Source organism: Scyliorhinus torazame, chromosome 1 (assembly GCF_047496885.1).
Source record: "Scyliorhinus torazame isolate Kashiwa2021f chromosome 1, sScyTor2.1, whole genome shotgun sequence".
NCBI lineage: Eukaryota > Metazoa > Chordata > Chondrichthyes > Carcharhiniformes > Scyliorhinidae > Scyliorhinus > Scyliorhinus torazame.
The window spans coordinates 262,236,959-262,263,175 of record NC_092707.1 but is presented as its reverse complement, the minus strand read 5'-3'; the positions used below and the strand labels follow the sequence as shown (position 1 = coordinate 262,263,175).

At 50.1% G+C, this 26,217-nt stretch overlaps 1 protein-coding gene across 2 annotated transcripts in view; it reads right to left on the bottom strand.

The window, feature by feature from the left end:
* Window positions 1-26,217, bottom strand: part of cfap61 (cilia and flagella associated protein 61) — a 584,187-nt gene that overhangs the window by 493,767 nt on the left and 64,203 nt on the right. For both annotated transcript variants that reach the window (XM_072505562.1, XM_072505571.1), the window contains 2 exons: window positions 13,660-13,792; window positions 8,767-8,902 (listed from right to left, as the gene is read on the bottom strand). In XM_072505562.1, coding sequence (XP_072361663.1) covers window positions 8,767-8,902; window positions 13,660-13,792 — 269 coding nt within the window. The remainder of the gene's footprint in view (window positions 1-8,766; window positions 8,903-13,659; window positions 13,793-26,217) is intronic.

Genomic DNA, 26,217 nt, shown 5'->3' with positions numbered 1-26,217 from the left:
ACTCTAATATTCAGCTTCTGGAGGTAACCAAGGTGTTGGGATCCATCCCCTTCACCATGGAGACCTCAGATAAGTGCTGTTCCGTGCTGGTCTCCACAAACAGGGATCAGATGGAATGGCACCTCTGGGCAGGGTGGCACTCTGGCATTGCTGGTGTCATCTGGACACCCTGGTACTGCCAGCCTGGCAGTGCCACCTGGGTGCCTTACTGGCACTGTCAAGGTGCCCAGGTGGCACTGTCAGCTGGGGGGTGCACTGTTGGGGGGGGGGGTCTGGGAGTCGGCCCCCTTATAGTTAGTTGGGCTTGGGGGGGCAGTTTGGGGGTCGCGCCGGGAACTCAAGGGATCGGGACACCATTTTAAAATCTCTTGCTGCACTGAGGAGTTCCAGCGAGCAGAGCTCCTCCATGCTCAAAACCGGACTAATTGCGGCCTCGGAAGCACATTCCCTGTTGAGGCCCCGTATCTAACCAGATTGGGGGTGGGGTTGTCGGTGCTGAAAGTGCAGGAAACACACGGCTAAATGCGCTTGCCAAGGGACTCTGTTCCCATTTGGTTAGGTCGACCACAGTATCTCATCTGAATTGGCAAGTGTTAGTACTGTGCCTTGTCTAAACCCGGCAAGGCTATCGCTGCTCCTCTCTATATAAAATAGTCTATGCCTCCATTTCTCCTTCCAAAGTGCATAACCTTCTGCCACTTCACTGCCCACTCTCCTAGCCTGTCCAAGTCCTCCTGTAGCCCGCCTGCTTCCTCAATACTACCTGTCCCTCTACAGATCTTTGTATCATCTGCAAACGTAGCAACAGTGCCTTCAGTTCCTTCTTCCAGATCAGTAATGTATATTGTGAAAAGTTGTGGTCCCAGCACCAACCCCTGAGGTATTCCACTAGTCACCGGCTGCCATCCTGAAAAAGACTGCTTTATCCCCGGTCTCTGATTTCTTCCAGTCAGCCAATACTCTATCCATGCCTGGATCATACCCTTAACACCATGGGCTCTGAACTTATTTAACAGTCTCCTATGCGGCACCTTGTCAAAGGCCTTCTGGAAATCTAAATAAATCACGTCCACTGGTTCTCCTTTGTCTAACTTCCTTGTTACTTCTTCAAAGAACTCTAACAGATTTGTCAGACATGACTTCCCCTTGACAAAGCCGTGCTGACTCAAACCTATTTTATCATGCACTTCCAAGTACACCTCCAGCCAAAGAGACCCACCTCCATATGCCTCCGCTCCATTACACACTGAGGAGGCTGAAAAGGTGACAGAAATTAGGTGCGCTCCCGTGTAGCGTTATGCTAATAATGCAAATGATGGATATAAAGCCTTTACACCGTTAGAAAAACAGGCTATTTTAAAGGATCTAGGAACTCTCGCTCCTCGAAGCAAAAACACTGACTTTTGGAGGAACTTAGAAGAGATGTGGGACGTTCACGACCTTCATCCATGTGACATTCACCAATTAGTCAAGGCCAAATGTCCAGCAGATAAATGGAGGACTCTGGCGGCCAATTTTCAAGATGGAGATTGGGCGGCCGCAGTCGCGGCGAACCCTGATCGTCCCGCCCAACATGCAACCTATAACGCGTTTAAGGCAGCCGGCCTGGGGGAACCTTCCGTCAATTGGGGAAGGATCCAGGCTACACGACAAAGAAAAGGGGAGCCCAGTAATGATTATGGGGAACACTGTTCAATGCATATTGCGAATCTTCAGGACAACTGAATCCCCAACGGGACGATGCCCCTTTTATTCAGATGTTTAAGGGTGGACTCTCTCATTCACACCAGACCATTCTAAGAATGGGAGTAGTGGCCGCGCCCACATATGATGCCGCGGTTCAATGGGCAAGCCAGGTAGATGCAAAAGATCAAGATACTCAGGGTGGGGTTATAAAACCGGAAATACACATAAAGCGAGAAAAGATAGCTGCAGCACAGATTACACAACCCGGCAGAAGACTAACAGGAAAATGTTTCAATTGTGGGAAGGTGGGACATAAATTCGAAGACTGCACAGCTATGGCACGGCTTTGTGACCATTGTGGGAAACCAGCACACCTCAGTCACGCCTGTTGGCACAAGGCCGAATCCGGCAAGACTAATGCAATTAACCCAAATGATCAGGCAGCTTTCCTTAAATGGCTCAAGGAAAGGGGGAAGGGACAGGCCTCCTGAAGCCAGGTGGCCTCCGCAGATACAGGGACAGGTAATCGTGTCTACATACCTGCCCTGTTGGGGGGCCAACAGTGCCAGATGTTAATTGACACGGGGGCAGCTGTCTCCTTCACCTATATACCCTTACCAGTGACTAAAGAATGCATATACATTGTAGGAGTAGGGGGCTCCCGGACCCGAGCTGATAAGAGTAGACCAGTCATTTTAGACATAGCTGACCGACTTATACCGATTCAACTTTTTGTATGCCCTAACAACGAAGGTTGTGTTCTGGGGATGGTTATTTTAAAAGAATTTAAAGTTTTGATAGACACAGCAAACTATAAGATTCACTGGCCACGACGTGTCGGGACTAAGGTTAAGCTTAACCAATCCTGCCACCATCTGTCCAAAGTAGGTAGTGCCAGCATCTTACAGCGCGACTGGGATACAGTACCCAAGCCTTTTGGCACCGTCTGCAGGTCGCTGCCTGCGGTCTGGGCCACAACTAAACAGGAAACGGGCCGCGTCCTCATGGCACCTATCACTGTAAATGGACCTGAACATATACCCCATAAACAATATCCCATTAAGCCAGAGGCACGACACGCCGTACAGGAGATTGTCCAGAATTTAGAGAAAATGGGTATAGTCAGGCGAACTGAAAGTACTACTAATTCACCCATCTGGCCCGTCATCAAACCTGTTAAAACATTCCATCTGACCATTGATTACACAGAATTAAACAAAATAACACCCAAACTGCACCCCATAGTAGCGAGCCCAAGCACTATTCTCAACGACTTAACTCCAGACCATAAAACCTTTACAGTTCTAGACATAGCAAACAGATTCTGGTCCATACCATTAGACCCAGAGTCTCAGAATAAATTTGCCTTCACAGTAGCGGACAGACAATACACTTGGTAGAGATTACCACAGGGGTTCCACAACAGCTCAGCTATTTTCCACTGAGTTATGAGCTCGCTGTTGGAGAACGTAGATTTGAGCCCCTATCGCAGCACAGTTCTGCAATACGTTGATGGCCTGCTGATTGCCTCGGAGGATGCGACCGGTCACGCCACCGCATTGACCAAAGTCTTACAGGCATTAGAGAAAGGAGGGCTTAAAGTTAACCCCAAAAAGGCCCAGGTAGTACGTAAGTTCATCCTTTACCTCGGGCAACAGATATCACAGGGAACCCGCACTATGCCCCATGACAGACGAACGGCAATACAGGAGATGCCCCGCCCGACCTCAGTCCGAGGGGTTCGCAAGGTCTTAGGACTTTTTAATGACAGTCGAAATTTCATTCATAACTTCGCTGCCTTAGCAGAACCGATCTAAACACTTGTGAAAGGGGGGAACCCTGGCAACCGAACCATAGACTGGGGTCTGGAAAAGGAAGAGGCTTATGCAAAACTGAAATAAGCATTAACCTCAGCCCCAGCCCTCGGTCTATTGGACATGTGGAAACCATTCCACATACATTGTAACAATGAGGGTCAGTTCTATGCGGCTGTGGTAACGCAGGTCCACGGGGACAGGCGCAGACTGGTGGCATATTATTCAACAAAACAGTCACCCGTAGCAGCTGGGTTTTCCCGCTGCGTGGCAGCTCTAGACTGGGCGGCTTGGGTAGTCAGTGTTAGCGAACCCACAGTGATGGCCGGCGATATCATCTTACATACCGAACATACAATTGTGGAAATGTTAAACAATCATAAACTCAGATCAGTCTGAAACCTACGCCGGGCCCACTGGGAGTCCGTTTTAATCCCCAGGGATCGGTCAGTTTTAATCGTCAAAGACATAGGGGGAAACCCCGCTGATGGAATCATAGATGAGGGAGAACCCCATATGTGCTCACAGGTAGATGAGGCAGTGGGCGAGACGCTAATAGAAGAAGACCCTCTCATGACTCCAGATCTCACCCTGTATGGGGATGGCTCAAGGAAATATATTGAGGGGACGCCACGAACTGGTTAGGCGGTAGTAGACAGTGAATTGAGGACAGTACTTTCAGGAAGGTTAGACAGTTCCCTATCAGCACAAGTGGCGGAATTGGTAACATTAACAAAAGCACTAACCTTTGCAGAGGGGAAAACAGTGAACATATACAACGATAGTAGATATGCCTTCGGAGTAGTACATGATTACATGACTGCCTGGGATAGGAGGGGATTTGTTACCTCTGAGGGGGACCAGATAAAACATCAGCAACGTATAGAGTCCTTGTTGACAATCGTGAAGTTACCAAAACAGGCTGCAGTAATAAAAGTTAAAGCCCACCAGAAGGTAGAAACACCCCAACAACGGGGCAATGAGGCAGCAGACAAGGCGGCTCAGGCCGGCTTGGTCAACGACTTCACTGTTATGAGTGCCCAGATTGAAGAAATCAGTATTGAGAAATTACACTCAGACACATCGAGGGAAGAAAAGGAGGGTTGGTGTACAAAGGGGGGTCAAAAGGATGAGAAAGGAATTTGGAGAAAAGACGGAAGAGTGATTGCCCGCTTGTATCAGGCAGACTCTTCTTACAGCACATCATGGTTCGGACCATGTAGGGAGGGAGGCTCTGGTACCCATAATTGGTAAAGACTGGTGGTGGCCCGGCATGGGACGGGATATAGCCAAACACTGCCAGTGATGCATCCCATGCGCACAACATAAACCCGGACGCCCCGTCAAAATTAGGATGGCACATCAGCCGAGACCTAGGGGCCCTTGGAAAAACCTGCAAATTGACTTTACCGGACCACTGCCCCAAAGTAGAGGGAAGCGATATTGTCTCGTCATCATCTATCAATTTACGTGCTGGGTTGAGGCGTTCCCAACACGCAACTGCACAGCAAATACGGTTGTGCGGATAATGGCAGAGGAAATTATCCCGGCTGGGGGGTGCCCTTACAGATTGACTCAGACCAAGAGACTCATTTCACTGGACTAGTTACAAAGAAAATATGTGCGTGGATGGGCATCAAACATAAATTCCACATACCATATCACCCACAGAGCTCTGGAATGGTTGAACGTATGAATAGAACACTCAAAACTGCCCTAGCGAAAGCCCTGGGAGAGAAACATCAGCAGTGGGTCGACGTTTTACCCACTGTCCTGATTAAATTACGAGCAAGCCCTAATCGGACGACCGGCTTGTCTCCCTATGAACTGATGACTGGCCGTGCAATGCAATTACCAGCGGGGATAATTACGGGGGGGGAATGACGTAGGCCCACTGAGGGACAGAATGCGCAAGTACATATTTGAACTCAGCAACCAATTGAAAGACATGCGCCAACAAACACGATCTAGACAGGAAACTAAGGATAAGAATTTAGAGCTATCATCATTACCCGATATTCCCCCGCTGGCTGAAAGATAATGGTCAAGGTTTGCTCCCAGGTGGACAGGACAGGACCCCACCAAGTCCTCATCAGTGGAGACACTTGCGCATGCATAGACATAAAAGGCATGGGACGCTGGAAACATTGAACGCAGTTTAAATTGTATAACGCTCGAATCATTTATTATATTTATGATAGGTACTGAAGAATAGAAGGCCTCTACTCAGCCGAAGCATGATGAAGCCCGGCATGTCAGCCTGCTACATTTTTATTGTGATTTTTCTGAATATGCTTTCTGTAACCAAATGCTCTTATATGAAACATGCTATCATTAAGAATATCTTTCTGGCTCTACAATATGAATATGCACAGGTAACAAATGCCTCCTCCTGTTGGGTGTGTGCGCACATCCCGTACCGGATAGATAACGGAATCCCCTTATGGGCAATACCCCTTAATTATACCGAACGAATGAATGTGTGGTTCTTTGTTAATAGTACAGATACGGACGTACAGTTGCCCAATATCGAGGCACAAAGATTTTGGGGACTCACTCGGTTCACTGGGTGGTATATCCCGCACTTTGATGAAGATTGGGGTCTTGCTCCTGGCAAAGAGGTCCCACACCTTAAACTAACCAGTATCGCTGCCCCTCCTAATTCTACAACTTGCCACTGTAATTTTCAAGGCGATGGCCCGTTTCTAGGGAACGGGTACAATGAGATGGCGCAGGTGCGCATGTGCGATCAAATAACGACTCTGTCATCCCTACGGAATTTAAATGGAACCTACTGGGTCTGCGAACTCAAAGCATATCCATGGCTCCCGGGCCGCCCACAGAAGTGGTCAACGGTTAGCAGCCCTAAGTGGAGAGGATGTTGCTTTTTGGCGCATGTCGTTCCGCACATTAGAAAGGCTACGACTCTGATCCAGCCCCCGGCCCTTCAGACCCGTCGTGGCATTACCGGGGCGCAACGGTTCTGGATGATAGCCTTTCCACCATACGCAACGCAAAATCGGCAAGAGAGCTAATAAACATGGCCTCCGCACTTGAGAGACTGGCTAACGAAACCGCATTAGCTCTCAGTGAGGGAAGCCAAGCGCTTCAGGTCATATCAGCAGAATTAGTGGCCGAGCGAACTATTGCCTTACAGAATCGCTTGGCGTTGGACTTTATTCTGGCGGAGAAGGGGGGCACATGTGCCATTGTAGGAAGAGAGTGTTGCACTTACATTCCCGACTCCTCTGAAAACATCACTGATTTGGCAGCCCACATTCGCAAGGAGGCATCAAAGATTCAGGCAATTGGGGCGGAATTTCACTACAACTCAGGTGCGGGTGGCTGGTTCAAATGGCTATTTGTGGGCTCTTGGTGGTCATACCTGGTGTACGGGGTGATCTTAATTGCTGCCCTTTTGGTAACATGTTGCCTGATAAGTGTATGCTTAAACTCCTGCTGCAAAGTCATGGCAGCACAGATCGTGCCTGTAGCTAGTGCTGATGTCGAGACACTCCCTGAAATAACGGCAGATGAAAAGGTACATCAGCACTATTTCTGAGGGGTGATCTTTGAATCACATGCACGGTGTACTTACAAAACATCTGGGAGGTTACGTACCCCAAAGGCCGTATATCTTTACTACACACCCTGCAGCCCTCATCTCGTTTCATTTTGGTCAGTTGGAGTTCTGTAAACATCTTCCATGACCAAGAGGAGGGAAATGTCGGTGAGAAAATTCTGTCTCTCACATTATATTCAATTCTGTCTCTCACATTATATTCAATGTCTCTCACATTATACGACTGTGGGACATGTTGATGGGAAATCCTGCTGTTTGCATTATGCAACTAATTCTTAACTATGTTGCAAATTGTAGCTAACTTCGCAGCTCGATGTACTTTCTGTGTCTGCTACTGAAGACAGCTCTGTGTGTGAAACAAATAACTCACCGCCAGGTACTGACCCAGAGACAATGAACTATTCACAAACTTTGCCCAAGGTCTAAATGCCTTAAGATAATCCTGTTTTGCCCGACTAGCTACGAGCTGGTGAATTAGCAACAACGGGAAAAGGCTATAGATTACAAACTAATAACCATTTATGGCATGAACTGAGATAATAGAGGATTAATTAGGACTAATTAGTTGCATGTAATGAATTGTGACGCGAATAAAGGTGATTGGCTGTATGTAAATGAGATTACAAACTGATTTCACTTTGAATCTGTATATTAACCCGTGTGAGCCTTAGCTCAAGTGAGAAAAGGTGCTGTCAATAGGCTGCGGAGTCTCAGACCTTCTCTCCCAGAATTCTGACATAATAAACTGCTTTTTTAAACTTGTACTCAGGCCTTCGTGTGAATATTTTCACAGCTAACAAAAGGAATAGAGTATCATAGTCGGGATGAGTTGCTGCAACTGCACAAGGCATTAGTGAAAGTACATCTGGAGTACGGTATACTTTTTTAGTCCCCTTATTTGAAAAGAGATGTATTTGGATGCAGTTCAAAGGAGGTTCACTAGACTGATCCCAGAGATAAGGGGTTTGCCTTATGAAGAGATTGAGCAGTTTAGGCTTATACTTTCTCGAGTTTAGAAGAATGAGAGGAAATTTAATTGAGGTATATAAGATGATAAAGATATTGACAAAATAGGTGTAAAGAGGATGGTTCCTTTTGTGGGGCAATCTAGAATGAGAGGTCATAGTTTTAGCAGATTTAAACTAGAGATGAGGCAAAATTACTTCTCTCAAAGGGTTGTGAATCTGTGGAATTCACTACCTCAGAGTGCAGTGGATGCCAGGACATTGAATGAATTAAAGAAAGAGTTAGACAGGTTTTCAATTAGTAATGAGTTAAAGGGTTATGCAGAATGGACAGGAAAGTGGATTTGATGCCGAGATGAGATCAACCATGATCGTCTTGAATGTCGGAGGGGCTCAAGGTGCTGAGTTACCTACTCCTAGTTCTTATGTTTATTTCTTATCCAATTACCACCTTTTTTTTTCTTTAGTGGTTTAACCTCTCTTGCTTTCCACCCTATCACAAACTTTCCCTGCTCTTCGCCCCCCCCCAACCCCCCCCCCCCACCCCCCCCACCCCCCCACCCCCACCCCCACCCCCACACCCCCACCCCCACCCCCACCCCCGCCCCCCACCAAACTCTTTACTTGCTTATCTGCTGGGTATTCCCAGCAATTGCTGTTTTTATAAAAGTATGGTATTGGTTTATATTTTTGCTCAGTGAAAGAACACAACTTGTACCTGGTTGCTGTTCTGCTGACTCGACATCAGGACCTTTACGAAGACCATGAAAAGGACGCAAGTCATAGCACTCATTCAGTAGGTCGACATTCACTTCACTGCACACACTTATGAACCCCACTGCAGCGTTGTTTACCTGCATAATATATGAAAGTAACACATTTTCATAACAACTTCTTTTGCAGCTATGAACAAAGAAACTTCGGGCAGAAAATGTTCATGGTTTGGGACTTCGACATCAGGACCAAATGGAGCGGGGGTGGGGGGGGGGCAGTGCTGCAAACAAAATGGTGCAGAGGTCGCAAAGCTGCCATAGTTGGGGCCCTAGTGCAAATCGGCTGTCCGTGTCATGCAGCCTGCACAAATTCAGCCCTTTATTGTGGCTATTTACCAATTTATTTATCATTGTAAAAATTATAGAGATAGATTTTCAACAATATTCCACTCATTTTACAGGTGTACAATAAATGCAACCATGACAAGTTTAGCAGTGGGCACCCTCCATTTTTGCATACCACTCTAATTTCATTTGGCTCTTTTATTTGACATTCATGAATGCAGCCCTTATTTCAATATGTGTATGTTTACCAGTGGGAGTGCAGCACATTATACAGAGTAAATATTTTATTTCCTGGTTCAGTATACATTTCCCCCACATAAAGATCAGTCTATGGCTTCAGTCTATGGCTGCAGGCATCTGTACAGCGTGTATTGGTCTATTGAAACATGAACAGCAAGGGCCAGAATTTGTTTCTCAACTCAATAAAATGCAGTTGCAGAATATCCCAACAGGAACTGTGATAGTGTGAGGATAAGGAGAGGGAACGACCACTGTAATGATGCAGACCTTAAATTTCAAATATGTCACATTTGTGTCGTGGATCTGATACATCTAAGTGGATTACAGCTGCCCAGGTTCATGCCGTCCCTCAGCAGGCCAGTCTAAATTGTGAGTTCTGCCAGGCTATCAGGCATGATGAATTCGTTCTCAATTGACATCCATAGATTCAGCCCAGTGGGACTGCACGGTGGCATATTGGTTAGCAATGCTGCCTCACAGCACCAGGGACCTAGGTTGAATTCCGTCCTTTGGTTGACCGTCTGTGTGGAGTTTGCACTTTCTCCATGTGTCTGCGTGGGTTACGTCTGGGTGATCGGGTTTCCTCTCAAAATCCAAAAGATTAGGTGCAGGCTAGGTAGTTTGGCAATGCTAAAATTGCCCCGTGGTGTTCAGGGATGTGCAATTAGGTGGGGTTATGGGGATATGGCCGGGGAGTGGGCTTTGGTAGGGTGCTCTTTCAGAGGGTTGGTGCAGACTCAATGGGCCGAATGGCCTCCTTCTGCTCTGTAGGAACTCTAGGTCTCAGAACTTTTGTCAGCCCCCCGCTAACACGTGGCGGCACGGTAGTACAGTGGTTAGCACTGTTGCTTCACAGATCCAAAGTCCCAGGTTTGATTCCCGGCTTGGGTCACTGTCTGTGCGGAGTCGGCACGTTCTCCGTGTCTGCGTGGGTTTCCTCCGGGTGCTCCGGTTTCCTCCCACAGTCCAAAGATGTGCAGTTTAGATGGATTGGCCATGCTGAATTGCCCTTAGTGTCCAAAAAGGTTAGGTGGAGTTACTCAGTTACGGGGATAGGGTGGAGGTGTGGGCTCAAGCGAGGTGCTCTTTCCAAGGGCCAGTGCGGCTCGATGGGCGAATGGCCTCCTTCTGCACCGTACATTCTGTAAACAAAGTCGAGCAGCACTTAAGCAGCACTTGCTCAGCCATCAGCAGTCAGCTCGCAACAATGGCGCCCAGGAGACTGGTCCCAAGATTCGGCGAATCAGGTGTCAGGAGGCTCCTAGATGCAGCGGAGCCCAGGAGAAAAGCCCTGTTCCTCCAAAGGTCCCAGAGGGTCAGCCAAAGGGCAGCCAGTGCGGCCTGGGACGAGGTGGCGGCATCTGTGAGCTCCGGGAGTGTGACCAGGAGGACTGGATTCCAGTGCCAAAAAAAGGCCAACGACCTACACCGGGCAGGACGAGTGAGTCAACACCATCGTCCCCCGCACCCCCTCCGCTGAGACCTTTTTCGCCCCCACGCGAGAATTCCCCCCCAACTCTCCATGCGACCCCCCCCCAACCCTCCCTCCACCCCCGCTCTCTCTTCAAACCCCCCAACCCTTCCGTCCCCCCCCCCAGCCCAACCACCACCACCAACACCACTGAACCACATGTGTGGCTAACTACCTCTGTGTCTCCTCAGGAACAGCTCTCCCACAATCGCTGGGAGAGGGCCCAGACAGGCGGTGGGGTGCCGGACATAAGGACCGTCACCACCTTTGAGGAGCGGGCCCTGGAGGTGACTGCTGTGGCCGAGGATAGAGCGGTCAGCAATGCGGATGCTAGCGGATGCCACAGAGGTGAGGAACCACCGGGCCCCAGCCAAAGGACCTGTCAAACATGAGTTGTTATTGCCTTACTGACTGACCCATTCCTCCCACTGACCACATGTCCATTCTCCCGCAGGTCCTCCAGCCGATGGCGCCGGCCCATCCTGGGTGACCCCTCTCCAGCCTCCCATGAGAACACCTCAGAGGAGAACTCTGAGGAAGGCACGATCGAGGTCTCACAGCGGTCATCCCCACCTTCTACCAGCGCAGATACACACCTTGGTGGGAAATGTTAGTGGTCAGGCTTCTGGGGCACAATCTGGTGAACATCACACAGCTGTTTATGCAGGAACTCCCAGGCGAGACTGCAGTCGGAGGTCTGCTGGATCCCAGGACCCAGCTGGGTCCCAGGCTGATGTTCAGCCTGAAGAAGAGGCTTTCCCGGAACTGATGGAAACGATAGGAAGTGGCTGAGACACTCTGAGGGAGATCTCAATAACACTCCAGCAGATCCATAGCTGTTTGGAGTAGTCCCAGAGGCTACGGGCACAGCAGATGTCACCAGCAATGTGTGGCACCAAGGCCAACACTGCTAGGGTGGCGACTACATTGAGAGCCTGGTGTACAACGTCATTAGTGGAGGCGTCGCGCTATCGGTGACGGCCATGTCTGAGGGTCTCGGCAGTATGTCTGCCTCAATGGGGGATGTCATCCAGTATGAGGCTGACCCTGATGGGGTTCTGCAAGATATGTTCCGCACTCAGTTGGGAATGGCCGAGGCGTTGCAGAGCTTGTCCCAGACGCAGGTGGGCATTGCCGAGACGCTGCAGAGCCACTGAGGAGCATTGCTGAGTGCCTCGACACAATGGTGAGGACCATTGGGAACCGTCAGGGCTGGCAGAGCCAGTTGATGCATGGGCTGCGGGGGCTCGAACCAGCTGCCCTTCCGTCCCAAGGTGAACCCCAGGGCCCTACGATTACCGAGTGGGTGGGGGGGCTGAGTGTCAATCCGGACATGTCCCATGGAGTGACGATGGTGGCGACTAGCTCACCGGATCCCAGAATCGGTACTCCGGACACCCGCTCATAAAGACACCTGGAACGGGTGCTGTGGCACTCACCCATCCTCTAGCCATAGATATGCAAAGATGGCTACTCACCTCCTTGGTGCCCCACAGAAGCTCTTCTGCCAAGTTCGTTTTTAAAAAGCAGTACTAATCGGTGTCAGTGTGACCACTTGCTGATGAGGCCAATGAATGACGGGAGGCCATTGGATAATGGGTGGCTCCTGTTAACTGTATGGAAATAGGGCTTAAGTGGTGATAATTGGTTTCTTTTGTGTGAAGTGCTCACTTAACCACGACTGCCAATTCCCTATCAGTAATAGCCTCAGACGCACAGTCGGAAGCCTCGGCAGTCGGTTAGGGATATGGGTGATCGGTGGGGTAGACGGGCAGGGACAAGTGTTGTCCCCAGAACGGGTACACACAATCCCAGGGTTTGGCATAGTGGTGCTGCGAGCGATTGCCCCCCGGTTGCCCCCCCCAACACCTCTCCCCCACCCTCCCATGAAAAACCCACCCTGTGGAAGGTCCTCTACCCCCAGCCGATGGTCCCCCACCCTCGCCGAACTCTGGGGTGACAATTCCAGCGCTCCAGGGTTCTTGCCTGAGCAAAGGTGGCTACTCACCTCCTTGGCTCCCCACAGAGGCCCTTCCGCCAAGTTTGTTTTTAAAGTGGGTTAGCCCTGCTGCCTCACGGCGCCGAAGTCCCAGGTTCGATCCCGGCTCTGGGTCACTGTCCGTGTGGAGTTTGCACATTCTCCCCGTGTTTGCGTGGGTTTCGCCCCCACAACCCAAAGATGCGCAGGCTAGGTGAATTGGCCATGCTAAATTGCCCCTTAACTGGAAAAATTGAATTGGGCACTCTAAATTTATATATTTTTTTTAAAGTTTGTTTTTAAAAAGGAGCACTAATCGGCGCCAGTGTGACCACTTGCTGATGAGGCCAATGAATGATGGGAGGTCATTGGATAATGGGTGGCTCCTGTAACCTATATGGAAATAGGACTTAAGTGGTGATAACTGGTTTCTCGCCACGCTATGGCGAGATCCCGATTTCGCCTACGGGAGCAGGCCGGTTGCGTTGCAAACTGGCGTGGTTCTCATTTTTGATCTCTCCCACTATTCACCGGTCTCGTTTCGCTTGAGCAAGAGCTGGAAAATTGTATCCAGTGACTTTGAAACTCATCTTGTAATGAGGTGCCATTAATATATCATATTCATTTCTTTTTGTACAGGACCTTTTTTGAACATGCTATTTGTTACTATCATTTACTAACTTTAAGTAGCTTTAAAATTCTTAATTTTATCTCTTTGAATTATTTGGCATTTACTTTTTTTTTCCACGTCCCCGATCAATATTTCTATCAGTTGCATAATGCAAAGTGCTGCCATGCTACGTTCTTTAAACAAATTTGAAATGTATTTATTAGCATGATAAAAGGGCAAAGCTAAACACAGACCTCAGAGACAGCAGCATGGGTTGTTTCATCCTGAGCTTCTATTAGTTCTGCCAGGAAGTATTCACCATAAATGTGTCTTAGTGTGTCAGTCTGCTCGTTGAAGATAGGAGTGACATCATCATGATCCTCTATCCTGGTGAGACAAGGATTTCAGTTCAGCAGTAATTCAATCACCATTATAAATGTTTTCCTTGTGTTTGCACCATAATGTTTAAATGCCACATATTGTTACAACGTAAACCATAAATTATGCCTGCGTTATGTACAAGCCGGATGAATTGCACTCAGGCAGAGCTGGGACAAATATCCTCGAGGGGGGCTTTTGTCAGTTCCATTGGGGAGGTTCTAAACTAGCATGGCAGGGGGGTGGGAACCTAAGGGTAGGCTTAGATGGGTCAGATTCAGATCAGGAAACAGGAGGTAGAACATTAGTTAGTGATGTAGTCAGCGACTCAGAAAGGCAAAAGAAACATGGACTAAAATGTGTCCTTGAGGGGGTTGAACTGTTCATACTTCAATGCAGGTATTATTATAAACAAAGCAGATGAGCTAAGGGCACAGATAGATACATGGCAACAGGATGTTGTTGCTATCAAGGAAATCTGGCTAAAGGAGGGGCAAAATTGGTAGCTCAATATCCTTGGATATAGAGTTTCAGGCAGGAAAGAGTGGGTGACAAAAAAGGAGGTGGGGTAGCATTATTGGTTAAAGAATCAATTTACAGTTGTGAGAAGGGATTATATATTAAACGGGTTAACACATGAGGCTTTATGGGTTGAGTTTAGGAATAAAATGGGGCAGTCACACTACTAGGAGTATACTACAGATGCCCATAAGTGAGAGAGAAATAAAACAACATATATGCAGATAAATTTCTGCCTGTAGGAATAAGAGGGCCGGCGAATGTGGAGAAAGTGCGGAGCTGGGTCAGAGGGGTGGATTCTCAGTGGGTCAGAATGGAGGAGAGTTTCTGCAGGGGGTCGGGGCTGAAGGCACTTGCAACAGCGCCGCTCCCGATAGCTCCGGGGAAATATTTAGGGAGTCCGGTAATAATAGCTTCATTGAAAATCTGGAGGCAGTTTCGCCAACACTTCGGGTTGGGTTTAGGGTCAAGGGAAATGCCGATTTGGGGGAACCACAGATTTGAGCCAGGGAGGTGGGATGGAAGTTTTCGGAAATGGGAAGAGAAGGGGATTAAGATGCTAAAAGATTTGTTTCTTCGGGGTCGGTTTGCAGGATTGAGGGAGCTGGAAGTGAAGTATGGGCTAGAACAGGGAGAAGTGTTTAGGTACATGCAGGTTCGGGATTTTGCCAGGAAGGAGATACAGAGATTCCCAGAGGAACCGGCCTCCACATTGCTGGAGGAGGTGTTGACGACAAGGGGACTGGAGAAGGGGGCAGTGTCAGCGGTGTACGGAGCTATTCTGGAAGAGGATAAGGCACCACTGGAAGGGATCAAAGCAAAGTGGGAGGAAGAGCTGGGAGAGGTTATAGAGGAGGGAGTCTGGTGTGAGGTGCTCCAGAGAGTGAATGTCTCCACCTCATGTGCGAGGTTGGGGCTGATACAGCTGAAGGTGGTATATAGAGCGCACCTCACTAGGGCGAGGATGAGCCGATTTTTTGAAGGAGTAGAGGATGTGTGCGAGCGTTGCGGGGGGGGGGGGCCCGCGAATCACGTTCATATGTTTTGGTCCTGTCCAAAGCTAGGGGAGTACTGGAAGGAGGTGTTTAGGGTAATTTCCAAGGTGGTGCGTGTGAAACTGGACCCGGGTCCCCAGGAGGCCATATTCGGGGTGTCGGACCAGCCAGGGTTGGAAACGGGAGCGGAGGCAGATATCATAGCCTTCGCCTCGTTGATCGCCCGAAGGTGGATCCTGCTGGGATGGAGAGCAGCCTCTCCACCCAGTGCCCTGGCGTGGCGGGGGGACTGTTGGAATACTTGACCCTTGAGAAGGTTAAGTTCGAACTGAGGGGAAGCTCGGAGGGGTTCTACAAGTCATGGGCACTATTTATTATGCACTTTCAAGAACTGGATAACATCGAACATTAGTTGGGGGGGAGGGGGGCTGTGTAGATTAAGGGTGACTATGGGTAATCCCTGATTTCTTTTTGTCATTTGTTTATGTAAGCATGTGGGCTGAGGTTTGGGGGTTGGTGGGCGGATGGGATCGTTGTTATTATGGGGATTGACATATCTTGCTGATTAATGTTTATTGTTGATGGGTGTAAATGTGGGAGAAAATGTGAAAAAGGAGAATAAAAAATGTTTTAAAAAATAATTTAAAAAAGGAATAAGAGGGCAATAACAGTAGGAGATTTTAACTACTCCAATATCAACTTGGTTTCAAACAATATAAGGGGCATTGAGGGTTAAAAATTCATGAACTGTGACCAGGATTTTTTTTAAAAAAAAACAATATGTGACAAGCCCAACGAGAGCAGATGCAATTCTGCATTTAGTCTCGGGAAATAAAGATGAGCAAATGGGTGAAGTGACAATAGGTGGCCATATCAGGGATAGTGATCATAATTCAGTTAGATTTAATATTATTATTGAAAAACACAGAGATAAATTAGAAGTAAATGTCTTAAACCGGGGTGGGGGGGGGGGGGGGGAAGGCAAATTTGACAAAACTGAGAAGTGATTTGGCTGAGGTGGACTGGACAAGGTTACTAAAGGACAAATCATTGTAAAACCAGTGGGAAGCATTAATACGTGAGATCCATAGGGTTCAAAGCAGACATGTCCCCTCCAAAATTAAGAATGGTACTGCCAAATCTAAACCCCCATGGTTGTCTAGAAAAATATAGGGTAAGATTGAACAGGAAAAAAAGCTTATGATATTTGCAAGGAACTCAACACTGCAGATAGCCGAGAGGACTATAGAAAGTACAGGGATCAAGTAAAACAGGAAATAAGGAAATCAAAGAGAGAGCATGAAAAAATATTAGCAAGCAAGATTAAGGAAAACCCAAAAATGTTTTACCAGTATATAAAGAGCAAAAGAATAGTTAAGGAAAAGGTGGGACCTATCAGAGATGAAGAAGTGAACTTGTGTGAAGATGCAGAGGATGTGGGAAGAGATTTTAAAAATGTTGTCTCCGTATTCACAAAGGAAAGGGATGATGCAAATAGTAATCAAGAGAAGCAGTGTGAAATATTGGATACTCATAATGAGAGAGGAAGTATAAGAAGAGTTGGAATCCTTGAAAGTGGATAAGTCACCAGGGCTGGATGGATTGTTTCCTAGGATGTTAAAGGAGATCTGGGAGGAAATAGCAGATGATCTGAGGATTATTTTCCAATGTTCACTAGTCACAAGGGAAGTGTCAGAGGACTGGAGGAATGCAAATGCAGTTCCGTTGTTTTAAAAGGGTACGAAGGAAAGGCCAAACAATTAAAGGCTGGTTAGTCTTACTTCAGTAGTGGACAAATTGTTAGAATCAATCAGATGAGCGATCAGATAAACTAACACTTAGAAAGGCATGGACTAGTCAGGGAGAGTCAGCATGCTTTGTTAAAGGAAAGTCATGCTGTACAAATCTGATTGAATTATTTGAGGAAATGACAAGGAGGATCTGATGCTCGATCAATAACTCCAGAAGCGAGATTGGAAGACAATTGAAGGCTTTATTGGACTAGATGTTTCCCCCAGCAGCGCAGGTACAGAATGCAGCTGCTAGGGAGACACAGGCTCTTATATTCCTCCTTACTGGGCAGAACCAGCAGGCAGGCTTCACCACTGATATTGCTGTCTCAGGTACCTCCCACACCAATGGTCTTACAGCATCAACCTGGGTACCGTAATAACCCTAATACCGACTACCACATTCACCCCCTGTTAAAAAAGAGTCCGGCGGGGGTGGTGGTCTTGCGTAATACAGTGGTATAGGTTGAGGTTATGGTGGTACCTGGTATACATTAGTACAGTGTTTTGCTTCGTTACGTGTCGCAACTATCTACAGTATTTATTTACATTCAAAATGAAGCAATTAGTCGGTCCGATGAGGAAAAACAAGACAAGAATCGGCCTCAAATAAAGAGGCAAAGCACCACTTTGGAACGGGAGGCACAGACCCCCCCAGACAACAGACCGGGAAGAAAATAAAACCCGCCGAGACAATCAACCTCTGGCTCATGGGAACAGCAATATGACCAACGGCCACCAAACGCCGGACATCGAAAACAAGGTCACAGACCAACCCCCGAAAGTAACAAGCAGCAACAACCCAGGCGAAGACCGGCCTGCAACCCCAACACCTACTGACTGCCAGAACGAACGCCAGGGCTACACCCCCCCCCCCCCCCCACCCACCCCCCCAATGTATCTGCATCAAGTTCATGGGGCCAGTGCGGACCAGAACAGTTTTCTCAGCCCTGCAACTGTGCTAAAGTTTGCGAGCACCACCGGCATGCTGGGGAACATCCAACAGCTGGAACAGCCAACTGTATAGACTCTGGACTCTTGAGACTGGTAAATCTACCTTTTTATAATGGGTTTTAAAATTGCATCCATAAATGTGCAAAGCTTCAAAGATACTTTGCAGTGTGTAGCCACACTCAACTATTTAGCAAATGTGAAAGCTGACCTACTGTTCCTGCAGGAGTGCGGAATTCCGCACCTCAGCAACTACAGGCGCTGGTCGAGCTGGTGGTCCCACAGGCCTTCCATCTGGTCAGGAGGAAACGACTGTCGCTCCTCCGGCCTGGGTATTCTGCTGCAGGGAGGCAACTTCACCATCTCCGACGTTAAGGAGGTGGTGGGCGGGCGCCTCCTCGTAGCAGACGTCAAATACAAAAACACCCCTCTCAGACTTATTAATGTGTACGCCCCGGCCGTAAAAAGTGAGCGGCTGGCAGTCCTTCAGCAACTCCCACTGCTGTTGGCCACCTCCAAGCCGGTCATCCTGGGCGGTGACTTCAACTGCATCATCGATGCGGCTGGACGATCCGGCAGAGCCGACAGCAAACTAGACGCTACGTCCAGACTCCTGATGGAAACGGTAAAAGACGCCAAGCTGCTCGACGTCTGCAGGGTTCGCAGCGTAGATACACATGGTCACGGCCAGACGGGTCCGTCCGCTCCAGGATAGACTTCTTCTTTGTGTCCCGTGCTTTCACGGTCAGGTCCACCGACGTAAGGCCGGTGTTCTTCTCTGACCACTGCCTCCTACTGGCCGACTGCCACCTGCAGGAAAACCAGGGGGTAGGCAGGGGGACATGGAAGCTAAATGTAAAACTGCTGACCCCTGAGAACCTCAAGGAACTCAGGAGGGATTACAAAGGTTGGAGAACCGTGAAACCCCTCTTTGAGGCCCCACATCTCTGGTGGGAAGCAATCAAGGGGAATATCAAGAGGTTTTTCATCCTCAAGGGCGTTCAGAAGGCGAGAAAGAGACGAGGGGTCATGTCCAGGCTCCAGAAAAGTATGCAGAATTTGCTCCAGCTGCAGTCGATGGGGGTGTGGATGTCAAGGAGGATCTCCAAGAGGTGAAGAGCCAGCAAGCCTCGCTCTACACCTCGGAGGCCTCCAAGGTTATCTTCCGTTCCAGAGTCCGCTCCACGGAGCAGGATGAAAAGTGCTCACGCTTCTTCTTCCAAAAGGTGCACAGAGAGACCTCTGTGATCAGCAGCCTGAAGGAAGAAGATGGCTCTGTAAAGTCATCGCAGTCTGACATCCTGAGGATCAGCCAATCCTTTTATGCTGGACTGTATGACCTGAAGCCAACAGATAGCACTGTTTCCCAGACCTTCCTGTCGACTATCACGGAGGTCATAGGCGACAGCGAGCTGGAAAACCTGGACAGACCACTAACTCTGGATGAGCTGACAAAGGCCGTCAAGTCCTTTGAGACGAATAAAACTCCCGGAAGCGATGGCTTATCGGTTGAGTTGTATTCGGCTCTGTGGGACTAGATGGGCCCAGACCTGCTGGAAGTGTACGAGAGTATGCTTCTGGAAGGCAGCATGTCAGAGTCCATGAGGAAAGGCATCATCACCCTCATCTACAAGCAGAAGGGGGAAAGGGAAGAAATTCGAAATTGGCGACCCATTTCACTGTTGAATGTGGATTACAAAATTCTAGCCAAGGTCATCGCCAATCGGGTCAAGTCTGCTCTGGAGTCGGTGATCCACCCTGACCAGACCTGTGCTGTACCCGGCAGGAAGATCTCTGATAGCCTCGCGCTACTCAGGGATACGATCGCCTACGTGCAGGACAGGAGGGTGGACACCTGCCTCATCAGCCTTGACCAGGAGAAGGCTTTTGACAGAATATCGCACACCTACATGATGGATGTGCTCTCCAAAATGGGGTTTGGGGAGGGAATTCGCAATTGGATCAAACTGGTCTACACCAACATCTATAGCGCAGTCTCAATCAATGGGTGGGAATCAGAAAAGTTCCAGATCAAATCCGGAGTCAGGCAGGGCTGCCCTCTCTCCTCTGCCCTTTTTGTGTGCTGCATAGAACCTTTTGCCGAGTCCATCAGGAAGGATCCGGGTATAAGAGGAGTGACGATCCCAGGCAGTGGAGGCACGCAAGTCAAGGCCTCCCTGTACATGGACGACGTTGCCGTCTTCTGCTCGGACCCTGCGTCTGTACGCAGGCTCCTGACCGCCTGCGACCAGTTTGAACTGGCCTCGGGAGCCAAGGTAAACCGTGGCAAGAGCGAGGCCATGTTCTTTGGGAACTGGGCCGACCGGTCCTTCGTCCCCTTCACTGTCAGGTCAGATTACCTGAAGGTGCTGGGGATATGGTTCGGAGCTGCTGGGGCGTGCACCAAAAACTGGGAGGAGCGCATAGCAAAGGTAAGGCAGAAACTGGGCTGGTGGGAGCAATGCTCCCTCTCCATTGCGGGCAAAACCCTGGTCATCAGGTGTGAGGTACTCTCGGTGCTACTGTACGTGGCGCAGGTCTGGCCCATAACCCAACCCTACGCCACAGCAGTCACCCGGGCCATCTTCAAATTTATCTGGAGATCCAAGATGGACCGTGTCCGAAGGGACACCATGTACAAACCTCTGGAGAAGGGAGGGCGGAACGTACCCAACGCCTCCCTCATCCTGTTGGCCACCTTTGTGTCCAGCTGCATCAAGCTGTGCGTGGACCCCCAGTATGCAAACACCAAGTGTCACTACATACTGAGGTTCTACCTGTCCCCGGTGTTACGAAGGATGGGCCTGGCCTCATTGCCGCGGAACGCTCGAAGTAGTTGGACCGTACCATACCACCTGTCCTTCGTGGAAAAGTTTTTGAAGGAAAACACCTTTGACCACAAGGCAATGAAGCAGTGGCCAGCACGTAATGTCCTCGAGGCCCTCAGGGAAAAGGAGACCGTGGAGGACGTTGGATGGTTCCCTGAGCAGACTGCCAGAGTCATCTGGCAGAACGCCTCATCACCAGAACTTTCAAACAAGCACCAAGACCTAGCTTGGCTGGTGGTGAGAAGGGCCCTCCCTGTCAGATTCTTCATGCACACCCGAAGGCTCAGCGCCAATGCACGCTGCCCTCGGAGTGGCTGTGGGGGAAATGAGACGGTCACACACCTCCTTGTGGAATGTGCCTTTGCAAAGAAGGTCTGGAGAGAGATGCAGTGGTATTTGTCAAGGTTTATCCCGAACAGCTCTGTGACACAGGACTCTGTGCTCTACGGACTGTTTTCAGGGACACACACCGAGGCAAATATCAACTGCTGCTGGAAGGTCATCAACTCGGTGAAAGACGCTCTTTGGTCTGCCCGAAACTTGCTGATCTTCCAGTGCAAGGAATTGTCCTCGACCGAGTGTTGCAGACTGGCACATTCCAAGGTCCAGGACTACGTGCTGAGGGACGCACTCAAGCTTGGGGCAGCTGCCGCCAAGGCGCAATGGGGAAAGACCACTGTGTAAGGTTTTTCCAGCAAATGTACGCCGAGGGGCGGGTAACAGTGTAAACCCCCCTCGGTCTGGGCCACCAACACTCCAATGTATAAAACAAACCTGACAATGCAAATATTTAAGAAGGAATTGAAACGTAAAGAGTGATATGTGTATAATATTATCAAAATTGAATGGAAGAAAGTCAAGGCAATGTGTAACTCTGCCGGAAATGTACAGTCAAGACAATTCGAAATGTTCTGTAATGCCTTTGATAAATTTTATGAATAAAGTATATTTTTTTGAAAAAAAAAAATAGTCGGTCGGGGGCCCTGGTTGTCCTCTGCGATAGACACAGTTTCGGCGGTGATGCAGGCGCCGGCTCGGGCATCCGTGGCTCCGGGAGCATGTCTTCGGCTTCTTCATCACCTCTAGATTGGACCAGTGGGAGAACCGATCCACCTGGGAAGGGGGTGGCTGTGGGGTGCGCCAGTGGGAGGGAGGGTGGGTTTGGTGGTGGGGGTGTGGGTGGGGACCCAGCGGGCGCCAGGTCCCGTAGGGAGACCGTATCCTGTCGGCCATCGGGGTACGCCACATAGGCATATTGAGGGTTAGCGTGAAGGAGGTGGACCCTCTCGACCAATGGGTCCAACTTGTGCGCCCGCACGTGTTTGCGGAGCAAGATGGTTCCAAGAGCTGCCAGCCAGATTGGGAGCGAGGTCCCGGAGGAGGACTTCCTAGGGAAGACACGGAGACGTTTGTGAGGTGTCTGGTTGGTCGTGGTACACAGCAGTGATCGGATGGAGTGGAGAGCATCCGGAGGGACCTCCTGCCAGCGGGAGACTGGGAGATTCCTGGACCGTAGGGCCAGTAGGACGGTCTTCCAGACCATTCCGTTCTCCCTCTCTACCTGTCCGTTTCCCCGGGAGTTGTAACTGGTCGTCCTGCTCGAGGCAATGCCCTTGCTGAGCAGGAATTGACGCAGTTCGTCGCTCATAAAGGAGGACCCCCTATCGCTGTGTATGTAGGCGGGGAAACTGAACAGTGTAAAGATACTGTGGAGGGCTTTTATGACGGTGGCTGCGGTCCTGTCGGGGCAGGGGATGGCGAATGGGAACCGGGAGTACTTGGCAATCACGTTCAGGAAGTACGTGTTGCGGTCGGTGGAGGGTAGGAGCCCTTTGAAGTCCATACTGAGGTGTTCAAAGGGAAGGGAAGCCTTGATCAGGTGCGCTTTCTCTGGCCTGTAGAAGTGCGGCTTGCACTCCGCGCAGATTTGGCAGTTCCTGGTGGCGGTCCTAACGTCCTCGATGGAGTAGGGCAGGTTGCGGGTCGTAATGAAATGGAAGAATAGAGTGACCCCCGGGTGGCAGAAGTCCTCGGGGAGGGTCCGGAGTCGGTCCACTTGTGCGTTGGCACATGTGTCTTGGGATAGGGCATCAGGAGGCTCGTTTAGCTTCCCGGGACGATACAAGATCTCATAGTTGTGGTGGAGAGCTCGATCCTCCACTGTAAGATCTTATCGTTCTTTATCTTGCCCTGCTGTGCATTATCGAACATGAAAACAACCGACCGTTGGTCAGTGAGGAGCATGAATCTCCTGCCGGCCAGGTAATGCCTCCAATGCCGCTCAGCTTCTACTATGGCCTGAGCCTCCTTTTCAACTGAGGAATGGCAGATTTCTGAAGCGTGGAAGGTGCGTGAGAAGAAGGCCACGGGTCTGCCCGCTTGGTTGAGGGTGGCTGCCAGAGCTACGTCGGACACGTCACTCTCGACTTGGAAGGGAAGGGATTCATTGATTGCGTGCATCGTGGCCTTTGCAATGTCCGCTTTGATGCGGCTGAAGGCCTGGCGGGCCTCTGCCGACAGGGGAAAAACTGTGGATTGAATTAGTGGGAGGGCCTTGTCCGCATAGTTGGGGACCCACTGGACATAATATGAAAAAAACCCTAGGCAGTGTTTCAGGGCCTTGGAGCAGTGGGGGAGGGGAAACTCCATGAGGGGGCGCATGCGTTCGGGATCTGGGCCTATAACTCCATCATGCACTACGTAGCCGAGGATGGCTAGACGGTCGGTGCTGAACACGCATTTGTCCTTGTTGTAGGTTAGATTAAGGATTTTTGCGGTATGGAGGAATTTTCAGAGGTTGGTGTCATAGTCCTGCTGGTCGTGGTCGCAGATGGTGACGTTATCGAGGTACGGAAACGTGGCCCGCAAACCGTACCGGTCAACCATTCGGTCCATCTCCCGTTGGAAGACTGAGACTCCATTTGTGACACCGAAGGGAACCCTTAGGAAGTGGTAGAGCCGCCCATCTGCTTCGAATGCAATGTATTTGCGGTTGCTAGGGCGGATGGGGAGCTGGTGGTAGGCAGATTTTAGGTCCGCCGTGGAAAAGATCTTGTATTGTGCAATCTGATTGACCAGATCAGATATGCGGGGGAGAGGGTACGCGTCGAGCTGCGTATACCTGTTGATGGTCTGACTATAATCGATGACCATCCTATGCTTCTCCCTGGTCTTTACAACCACTACTTGAGCTCTCCAGGGACTTTTGCTAGCCTCAATAATACCTTCCTTCAGTAACCGCTGGACTTCCGGCCTAATGAAGGTCCGGTCCTGGGCACTGTACCGTCTGCTCCGGGTGGCGACGGGTTTGCAATCCGGGGTGAGGTTCGCAAAAAGGGAAGGCGGATCGACCTTGAGGGTCGCAAGGCTGCAGACAGTGAGGGGGGTATAGGGCCTGCCGAATTTAAAAGTTAAACTCTGGAGGTTACATTGGAAATCTAACCCTAGGAGTGTGGCAGTGCAGAGGTGAGGAAGGACGTAGAGGCGGAAATTTTTTAATTACCTTCCCTGGACCGTGAGGTTCGCGATGCAGAACCCTTTGATCTCTACAGAGTGAGACCCGGAGGCCAGGGAGATTTTTTGATTAACTGGGTGGATGGGAAGAGAACAGCGCCTTACCATGTTGGGGTGTATGAAGCTCTCTGTGCACCCGGAGTCGATCAGGCAGGATGTTTCGTGCCCATTGATGAGCACGGTCGTCGTCTCGATCGAGGGCTTTCGGGGCATAGACTGGTCCAGGGTTACCGAGGCAAGCCGTGGCAGAAGTTGGAGGTTTTCCTTGGGCGGTGTGTGGTCATCCGAACCGGGGTCCGGAGACACCAGCCAAGATGGCAGCGCCCACTGGTCGCACATGGCTGGGGGTGTGCAAGATGGCGGCGCCCATCCGTCGCACGTGGTCCCCGGGGAACAAGATGGCAGCGCCCGGGGCCCGCACGTGGCTCTGGAACAGGAAGATGGCGGCGCCCATTGGCCGCACTTGGCTCGTGGAGAGGGTTGGGGTGACGGTCCCGGTTCGCCCCGGAGACCACAGCGACTGCCCGAGCCTGGCATACCGCCACAAAATGGCCCTTTTTGCCGCACCCTTTGCAGGTGGAGGAGCGGGCCGGGCAGCGCTGCTGGGGGTGCTTGGCTTGCCCGCAAAAATAGCAGCGGGGCCCCCCGGGGTTCCCTGGTAGTCGCGCAGCGCAAGGTTGTGGGGGGATGGGGGCTGCATCGGAGTCCGCCGCGGGGGGGGTTCCACGCTGCCCAAGGGGCCGCCGCGCGGTTGGGTACATAAACGCGGGCGTTTCGGGAGGCCACATCCAGGGACTAGCAAGGGCCCTTGCTTCCTTGAGGCCTAGTGTCTCTTTTTCTAGCAGCTGCTGGCGGATTTGGGAGGACAGCATACCTGCAACGAAAGCGGCCCGGATCAAAAGTTCTGTGTGGTCACTGGCTGAAACTTGCGGGCAGTCACAGGTCCTACCTAACACCAGGAGCGCACGGTAGAATTCCTCCAGCGATTCCCCGGGCATTTGTCACTTCGTCGCTAGCAGATGTCGGGCGTAGACCTGGTTTACTGGGCGAATATAGTGTCCTTTCAGCAGGGTCATTGCGGCCTCAAAATCGTCCACATGCTCGGTGAGGGTGTAGCTCTCTGGGCTCACCCTCGAGTGGAGAACTTGCAGTTTCTTGTCCTTCGTAGGTTCAGTCGTTGCCATCCTGAGGTACCTTTTGAAGCACGCCAGCTAGTGTTTGAAGGTTGCCGCTGAGTTTGCCACGTGGGGGCTGAGTTGCAGACACTCCGGCTTGATTCAGAGCTCCATTCTTTAAAATCTAGTCCAATAAATTGATGACAAGGAGGATCTGATGCTCGATCAATAACTCCAGAAGCGAGATTGGAAGACAATCGAAGGCTTTATTGGACTAGATGTTTCCCCCAGCAGCGCAGGTACAGAATGCAGCTGCTAGGGAGACACAGGCTCCTATACTCCGCCTTACTGGGCGGAACCAGCAAGCAGGCTTCACCAATGATATTGCTGTCTCAGGTACCTCCCACACCAATGGTCTTACAGCATCAACCTGGGTACCGTAATACCCCTAATACCAACTTCCACAGGATCTATGAGGGTAGTGCAGTGAATGTTGTCTAGATGGATTATAGTAAGGCACTTGACAAAGTCCCACATGGCAGACTGTCAAAATAGTAAAAGCCCATGGGATACAGGGTAATGTGGCAAATTGTATCCAAAGTTAGCTTAGTAACTGGAAAAACAGTCAACGGCTGCCCTTGCGAATAGAAAATAGTTTCAAGTCGTTATCCACAGGTTGCTGTGTTGGGATCCCTATTGTTTGTTTTATATATTAACAATTTG